General features: G+C 34.8%; 2 protein-coding genes and 1 long non-coding RNA gene across 3 annotated transcripts; all 3 read left to right on the forward strand.

The window, feature by feature from the left end:
* The first annotated feature begins 1,667 nt into the window (after positions 1-1,667).
* Positions 1,668-2,543, forward strand: LOC137834387 (uncharacterized). Its single transcript, XM_068642444.1, has one exon. It carries the CDS (start codon positions 1,668-1,670, stop codon positions 2,541-2,543), a length of 876 nt encoding a protein of 291 aa, XP_068498545.1.
* A 9-nt stretch (positions 2,544-2,552) lies between these two features.
* Positions 2,553-5,432, forward strand: LOC137834388 (uncharacterized). The gene is made up of 5 exons (XM_068642445.1): positions 2,553-3,931; positions 4,014-4,322; positions 4,415-4,520; positions 4,599-5,287; positions 5,423-5,432. The coding sequence occupies exons 1-5, from the start codon at positions 2,553-2,555 to the stop codon at positions 5,430-5,432; spliced, it is 2,493 nt and encodes an 830-aa protein (XP_068498546.1).
* Positions 5,433-5,920: 488 nt separating this feature from the next.
* LOC137834516 (uncharacterized) lies at positions 5,921-7,588 on the forward strand. The gene is made up of 3 exons (XR_011084910.1): positions 5,921-6,249; positions 6,344-6,728; positions 6,829-7,588. It is a non-coding gene; the product is annotated as an uncharacterized lncRNA (long non-coding RNA).
* Positions 7,589-8,970: the final 1,382 nt, after the last annotated feature.

Raw genomic sequence — 8,970 nt, forward strand, 5'->3', positions numbered from 1 at the left:
TAAACTAGATGTAAACAACTTGGAAACAATGACTCTTTTTCTGCGCATGTGATAAGTTGCTTCACGAGAATTTGCTTAAACAGTGACAGTGATCCATTGGTTTTTTTGTGTTGGGTTTGGTCCCAAAGCAGTATAGGAACATGAAGGGAACATGAATGTGAGTTATGGATTATTGATTGGATCCTTTAAGATAGAATTTGGGTGAAGAAAAGCTAAGAAAGTGGGAAAATACCAAGGTTGCTGCTAAAATTATGCAGAAAAAACCTGCACACAACGTTTTTGACAGCAGGCACAGGGTGATTGTGTGCTAGCACTTTTATTTCCCTGATCAAGGCTTTTCCTGTAAAAACCAGCATGCTCAAAAGATTATGACCACAAAAAAGAGAATAAACTTCCCATAAGTGTAGCTAGATATAACCACTAGTGATACTACTCCTGCCACCAACCCTTACCAAACTTACTCAACATTTCCACATAAGGATTAATCATCCACCAAGGGGAGAAATCTGCCAACAGAGAAGTCCAATGCTTAAAAAAGCAGCTGAAAGCAAAAAACCACCCCATTAAGTACTAGTTATTACACTTGCTTCCTATTGTTTGAGCCTGAGCCGTAAGACAACACCTCCCATTTATCCAATGCCCCTCATAACCATCTGCACACCTCCAGGCCCTCCCACAACAGAAACCATTATAGCATTTGCTGTCTGCCATGCATAAGACTGGAAAAAAACTTACCAGGGCCCAGAGAAAAAACCCCTACCTGCAGATCCTCTTTGCCATTCACTACTTAAAAACCACACCCTTTGCTGCCTGTTGTAGCTTTAAGGAAGCAAAGAAACATCATCAAAAAAACTACTACCGTACCACCAAGAAAGCGAAACCTCAACCCCAGCTGTTTCAAATTATTCATAGCAGAAATTGTAGAGGCAGAATAGAAATTATTCATAGTATTTTATTTGGATCAATTGACACCATTGAACTCTATAAAATGAATTATCTCAACTTGTTCTTGTATGTCTGCATTGTTTAAAAATTATATCTTAAAGGTTATTTTTATGTATTTTCCAATGTGTAACGTGTTATTTTTTTTTGTTTTCTTGCAGGTCTATTTTATTTCTTACACCATACTGTTCCCGGATAATATTGCAAATTCAGGTTCAACCCCAGGAATTTATTACAGGTTTAGCCATTTATTTTTATTCTACTTAAGCATGAGTCGGTTTTTATATGAATGGTTAACTACAAAAAGCAAGGGTTCATGTCTTACTTCAACTTTTATTATATATTAGCCTTTACAGACTTAGTTTCATTAATTTGAAGATGACCTGCACGTACTTAAATTTTGATTGCATTGTGTTAGCTTATAGAATGATAATGGTTATTTATAATGGTTATTTGATAATGATTATTTATAGAATGATTAAGAAATTCATAGAGACAACAATTGATCCAAACCAACTTGCAAATTGGTTTGGATCTAACTTTATATTCAACCATCCAGATCTGTTTTGAAGCGTATAGATTGGTTGTATAATTAAAATTTTGTTTGTGTGACCCATAAAATTTACCAAAAGCTAGTTTGGTAAATGTAGGTTCTGATTAACTATTTTATGTAGTTAACACATTTATGTAAGTAATTTTTTGTTATGGTGTTTTGTTTTGTAGTCATGCCAATTGATAAAAGTTGGATTTCTAAACCACGAAACACCATTGAATATGCAAATGGTTTGAATGAATTTTTGGAATTTGCATTTGGACATGCTAATGGTCTTGTCATAAAGTGTCCGTGTTCAAAGTGTGGTTTCAATAAGTGGCAAATAAGGGATGTAGTTCAAGAACACTTAACATGTAGCACTTTTCCTCAAAACTACCAAACTTGGTATATGCACGGTGAAGGACTAAGTGGAAATGAGTCTGTGGTTGTTCCAAGTGCGCATGTCATTGAAGATGTCATAGAATCTCATAATCCAATGGAAGACATGTTGAACGATGCATTTGGGTTTGTGGGGCACCACGATGATCACATTGATGAGGGTACTCAAGATGATGGTGTACAAGATGATATGTTGCATGGTGAAGGAAATACAAACTTTGATGCGTTGTTGAAGGACAATAATGAACCACTATATGAAGGTTGTACCAAGTATTCAAAGTTATCATTCATGTTGAAGTTGTATCATATAAAATGCATGTGTAGAATGAGTGATAAAGCAATGACCATGATTCTAAACTTGCTAAAGGACGCATTTGAACATGCTAAGTTTCCTAACTCATTTTATGAGGCCAAGAATGTGATTAACAAACTTGGTCTTAATTATGTCAAAATACCAGCTTGTCCAAAAGATTGCATGCTATATTGGGGTGAAGAGAATGAAAGCTTAGAAGAATGTAAACGGTGCAAAATGTCTAAGTGGAAAGATAAAGATAAGAAACAATATGCAAAGATCTTGCGTTACTTTCCATTGAAGTCAAGATTGCAACGATTGTTTATGAGTTCTAAGACAACTGAATCTATGACATGGCATGCATCAGAGGATAACTAGGATGGGTTGATGAGGCATCCTAGAGATTCCGAGGCTTGGAAAGCATTTGATGTATTACATCCAGAATTTGCAAATGATCCTCGAAATGTACGACTGGGCTTAGCTAGTGATGGCTTCAACCCTTTCGGAACCGTGAGTACAAGCTATAGTATATGGTCAGTAGTCCTCATCCCATACAATCGTCCTCCTTGGGAGTGTATGAAGCAAACCTCTTTTATCCTATCCATGATAATTCCTGGAAAACAAATGACAGGAAACGACATTGATGTATACTTACAACCACTCATAAAAGAATTAAAGGAGCTCTGGTTCAATGGAGTGCAAACTTTTGATTATTCGAAAAAAGAAATGTTTACATTGCGAGCGGCTTTGTTGTGGACAATTAGTGACTTCCCTGGCCTAGGCAATTTATCTGGATGGAACACGCACACTGGTCTTGCTTGCCCAACTTGTAACTTTGACACTGAGTCTTCTTTGTTGTATAGGGGCAAATACAGCTTTATGGGACACCGTCGATTTTTACATAAAGAACATAGATTCAGATTGAGTCGTTCTCTTTTTGACGGAAGAACTGAACTAAGTGAAGCACCAGAACATTTGTCAGGGTCAGACATATTTAAACAAGTTGAGGGTATCAATGTTACATTTGGAAAACCATTAGAACCTACGGATACAAGTAAAAGGGGTCGGGGAAAGAATGTTCTTGAAGTTGTTGGAGCAGAACAATGGAAAAAGAGAAGTATATTTTTTGATCTTCCTTATTGGGAGACGAACTTGTTACACCATTGTCTAGATGTCATGCATATTGAAAAAAATGTTTGTGACAATGTTTTGTATACATTACTCAATGACCCTAAGAAATCAAAAGATAATTTAAAAGCCCGAAAGGTACTTAAAGAAATGGGTATAAGGAATGAACTTTGGCCAGATGAAAGAGGAAGATTTCGGCCAAGTGTGTTTTCATTGTCAAAACCAAAGAAAAAAACGTTTTTACAAACACTGAAAGATGTGAAAATGCCAGATGGATACTCGAGTAATATTTCAAGGTGTATTGATTTGAAAGCTGGAAAGATTTTTGGCCTTAAGAGTCATGATTGTCATATTCTTATGGAACATTTACTACCCATTGCCATACGTAATGTTTTACCAAACAATGTGACTGCAGTGATAGTAGAACTATGTTCATTTTTTCGACAATTATGTGGCAAAAGTTTAAGCCAAACCGAACTTGATAAACTTCAGTCCCGCATCATTGAAACTCTTTGCCACATGGAAATGTTGTTCCCTCCTACCTTTTTTACAGTTATGGTGCACTTAACTTGTCACTTAGTTGGTGAGGCCAAACTTGGAGGCCCGGTTCATTATCGTTGGATGTATCCCATAGAAAGGTAAATGTTTTTGGCACACATAGATTTTGAAGTTTTTTTAAGCTTCATATTTGATTATCCTAATTGAAAAATTATTTTATAGGTATTTGGGACATTTAAAATCATATGTTCGAAACAAGGCACAACCTGAAGGTTCCATTGCCGAAGGATACCTAGCTGAAGAGGTTCTGACCTTTACCTCTGAATATATGGAAGGGGTTGAGACAAGAAGTAACAGGCCTTCACGTGTGGATGATTCTTGTAATACAAATATGCCACAATTGAGTACCATTTTCCCACCAATTGGTAGAGTAGTAAGTGCCTCTTCAACTTTTGAGTTGTCAACCATGCAAAGAACTCAAGCACATCGATATGTGTTATTTAATTGCCCTGAAGTTACCCCTTTCATTCAGTGAGTGTTAACACAACTATAAATTTAATTATATTCAAAATGTGTTCTTAATGGAATCATTAGTAACACATTGGTTATGATTATTTTCTTAGGGAATTTAAAAGTCATTTGCGAAGGAGGTTTAGAGGGAGAAGAATTTCAAATGTAGAGATAGAAAGGATTGTTAATAAGGATTTCATGAATTGGTTTCCTCAAAGGGTACGTAGAAACTGTTTTTATAATTGTTTTATTAAAGTTTGTAACATATGTTCACACATTCAATCCTTATTTTTGTAGATTAATAACCCAGACATTTCAAGTACAGTGTCAAATGATCTTAAGTATCTATCTCAAGGTCCGACTCCACATGCTAGAAGATTTTCTGCCTTCAATGTAAATGGATTCAAGTTTAGGACCGAAAGTCGAGAACATGGGTTAAAAACCCAAAACAGTGGAGTTTACTTAACTTCATCAACATCATGTGTTGCAAGTATGGCTGATCAAAACATTAGGGAAGCGGATTTGGCATACTATGGAAAATTAGAAGATATAATTGAGCTTAATTACTATGGTCGTTTTAAAGTGACATTGTTCAAATGTAAATGGGCTGACACCACAAGAGATAGGGGGCTTAGAAAGGATCCGTGGGGTTTTACTTCTATTAATTTTTCAAGATTAATTCACATGGGAGATCGTGAGGAGCATGATCCATATATTGAAGCTTCACAAGCTGAAATGGTATATTATGTTAATGATGAAGTTAACAAGGATTGGAAAATTGTCGTCCACTTGAAACCACGAGACTTGTATGATATGGGAGAAGGAGATAATGAAGTTTGTGAACTGGAACCATGTCCACAACAAGATTTAAACCATTTTTTCAGCGAGTCTGAACATTTGCCATTGTTTAGGGATGATGAAGATGATGAATTATTAAACGAGGACAACAATGATCACGAACTTCATGAAAATGACTCAATGTCAGAGTAATAATAAGCTTGGTCTGTTAATAAAACTGCACATGTATGGTTATTGTTAGTTGCACATCTATTTGATTATGTACTTTGATATGCATTGTTATATCTTGTTTTTGTATTTTATTCTTTCCTTTTTATGTGCAGATATGCCTAAGCCTAAGAGGATTAAGAACTTGCTTAAGGCAATTGGTGGACATAGTTCAGACACATCTGTGAGGAACTATGTTCAACTTAATGACACGCCTCAAACTACACGTCAACAAATAACTAAATCTGGTCAACCACATATTGGATCTCCATTACCACAAGCATCTGGACATACACCACCACAAATCTCAAAATCTGCACAACCACGAGATTTACAACCTACTTTTGAATCAGCAGCGCTACCACAAATTGAGTCTACTCAACCACCAATCTCACAATCTGCACAACCTGAAGGCACATCTGAGTATGCACAACCACACACATCTGACTCTGCACTACCACATACATCTGAGTCTACACTGCCACATACATCCGAGTCTACACAACCACATACCCCTCAATCTGCACAACCGCATACATTAGAATCTGAAGCAGAAAGGGTGGCTCCAAAAAAAGGCAGACATTCAAACCACTATTGGTTTGTTGATACTATAGGTAAACATATGTTAATTTTGTTGTTGTGTTTTTCTTTTTCATTTAATTACTTTCATTGCAGATACCTTAATGTATTATACTTTATAGATGAGCATGGAGTTACTCAGAAAACGAAGCTCAAGGTTAGGGATGCTCATAATTTGCCCATTGGAACACGTGTGGTTGTCAACTATGATGATAACTTTCAACCCATTGGAGAAGCATGTGGTTTGCTTGCTGGAGTTTGTGGACAGCTAGCAGCAAATCATATATTGTTGCCTATAAGTTTTGAAAGTTGGTCATCTGTGCCTGATACTTACAAGGATACTATATGGGAGAGTGCACTGAAGGTAATTGACCCTACATTCAATAAAACATTAAATATGTACATTCTTATTTCAGTTTTTGAATATATATGTGGACTAACAATTGTATTATTTGAAGAGTCGTTTTTGCTTCATGGTAAATGAAGATCTCGCTAAGAGAGATGTTATGTTCAAAATTGGCAAATTGTGGAGGGAGTATAGATGCAAGCTCTGGAATGAATTCTATGACCCAGTGTTAAGCAGAAATGACTTGATAAAGAATGTTCCAGATGGTCTTAACATGGAGCAGTGGGCTATATTTGTGGATTATCGTCTCAAGCCTTCCACAGTGGTACATACTTTTCATTTCATATATTTCTCACTCAACTTGATTTTAAATTTGCAAAAACTGATTTCATTTTATTGTGTAGAAACTGTGTAACAGGAATAGAGAGATAAGAAAGAAACAAACTATTCCTCACACTGGTGGAGCTATGGCATTGTCAAGAAGGAGGGATAATCTGGTATATTTACATATATGTAGCTTTGTGAATTTGGCATATATTTTGATTTATAATATATTATGTATTTTTGTAATTATATTATCCTTTTTGGAATGTATAGAAAATTGAGACTGGTAGGAACATTGGCCGAGCTGAGATGTGGAAGATCACACACAAGAGGAAGAATGGCACGTATGTTAATGATGAAGCTATGGAGATTGGGGTAACTTCTAATTATATCAGTTTTGAACCTCTCATTTTCTTCTTTATGTTGAACAGAGTAATTGTTTTCTGTATATACTATTTTTGAGACATACTATTTTGGATTTGGATACTGATTTGGATATTGTTTTAGACTATTTTGGACTATTTTAGATACTGTCTTAGACTGTTTTGGGTTATTTTGGACACTGTCTTGGACTGTTTTAGGAACATATTGTCTCTACCATGGGTATATATTGTTTTGGACTGTTTTGGATTGTTTTGGATTGTTTTGGGCTATTTTGGATACTGTCTTGGACTGTTTTGGGAACATATTGTGTCTGCCATGAGTATATACTATTTTGGACTGTTTTGAGCTATTTTGGATACTGTCTTGAATTGTTTTCGATTGTTTTGGGAACACTTTGTCTCTACCATGAGTATATATTGTTTTGGACTGTTTTGAATTGTTTTAGGCTATTTTGGATACTGTCTTGAACTATTTTGGATTGTTTTGGGAACATATTGTCTCTATTATGGCTATATATTGTTTTGGACTATTTTGGACTGTTTTGAGCTATTTTGGATACTGTCTTGAATTGTTTTCGATTGTTTTGGGAACACTTTGTCTCTACCATGAGTATATATTGTTTTGGACTGTTTTGAATTGTTTTAGGCTATTTTGGATATTGTCTTGAACTATTTTGGATTGTTTTGGGAACATATTGTCTCTATTATGGCTATATATTGTTTTGGACTATTTTGGACTGTTTTGAGCTATTTTGGATACTGTCTTTAATTGTTTTCGATTGTTTTGGGAACACTTTGTCTCTACCATGAGTATATATTGTCTTGAACTGTTTTGGATTGTTTTGGGAACATATTGTCTCTATCATGGATATATATTGTTTTGGACTATTTTGGATTGTTTTGGCCTATTTTGGATACTTCCTTGGACTGTTTTGGGAACATATTGTCTCTACCATGGGTATATATTGTTTTGGACTGTTTTGGATTGTTTTGGGCTATTTTGGATATTGTCTTGGACTGTTTTAGACTGTTTTGGGAACATATTGTCTCTACCATGGGTATATATTGTTTTGGACTGTTTTGGATTGTTTTGGACTGTTTTGGATTGTTTTGGGCTATTTTGGATACTGTCTTGGACTGTTTTGGGAAGACGAACATTAAAGTTGGTTGCTTCCATTTTTATGTAGGATAAAATTGATGAGTTAATGCTGGAAAATCCAGAAATTGCATCACATATATCTCCAAATGATCCTGTTGGTGTCATTTTTGGAAAGGAGCATCCAGGGAGGGTCAGAGGACTTTCATATGGAGCTTGTCCTACCCTTGCTTTCAAGAAATCCACAACAAGGGTAAGCAATATGAATAATGGTTCCTCTAGTGGTGGGTCTTCAACAAATGTTGAAGAAAAGGTAGAAAAGATGGCAACAGAACTTGCAGTTGTAAGGAGCCAAATGCATATTATGCTAGCCTACATTGCTTCTAGACCAGACGTGCCGGAACATTTTGCTGCAATGGCAGCAAATTTGGTACAAGCATCTATTAATGAGGTATAAATTACTATACTTAAAATTTTATTATAATATTGTTTTCATTTATTTTTTAAAAATTGTCAATTAATTTTAAACATATTTTAACTTATTCCAGGCACCGGATGTTGCTAGTGGTGCTCCATCACCAAACCAGAATATAAGATCAAGTGGAGGGAGTAAGACAAACTAGGATTGAGAATTTACTTCTAATATGTTTAGAAAATGAAACAATTTACATTTTGACAATTTAATTTACTTGTTGTTTGGATTAGTTTGACATTATCAACTTTGTTATTTCAATGAATGAATGAACTCATCTTTTGATTATTATATTTCTCAATTTTAAATATATTATGAAATTAGTTTATGTTATAACTTAATTATATATATTATGAAACATAATATCAAATTAATTAATATTATAAAATCAAATTATAAAATAGAATTAAATAAATTATTATAAATATTAAAAATTAAATTAAATTTTAATTATAATATCAAAT

This window comes from Phaseolus vulgaris, chromosome 5 (assembly GCF_000499845.2).
Source record: "Phaseolus vulgaris cultivar G19833 chromosome 5, P. vulgaris v2.0, whole genome shotgun sequence".
NCBI lineage: Eukaryota > Viridiplantae > Streptophyta > Magnoliopsida > Fabales > Fabaceae > Phaseolus > Phaseolus vulgaris.

Bases quoted from the DNA above. Each gene is read 5' to 3' on its own strand.
- LOC137834387 (XM_068642444.1), top strand. From the start codon at position 1,668: ATGCCAATTGATAAAAGTTGGATTTCTAAACCACGAAACACCATTGAA.
- LOC137834388 (XM_068642445.1), top strand. From the start codon at position 2,553: ATGAGGCATCCTAGAGATTCCGAGGCTTGGAAAGCATTTGATGTATTA. The intron at 3,932-4,013 runs GTAAATGTTTTT...ATTATTTTATAG, and splicing joins TGGATGTATCCCATAGAAAG to GTATTTGGGACATTTAAAAT. The intron at 4,323-4,414 runs GTGAGTGTTAAC...TTATTTTCTTAG, and splicing joins GAAGTTACCCCTTTCATTCA to GGAATTTAAAAGTCATTTGC.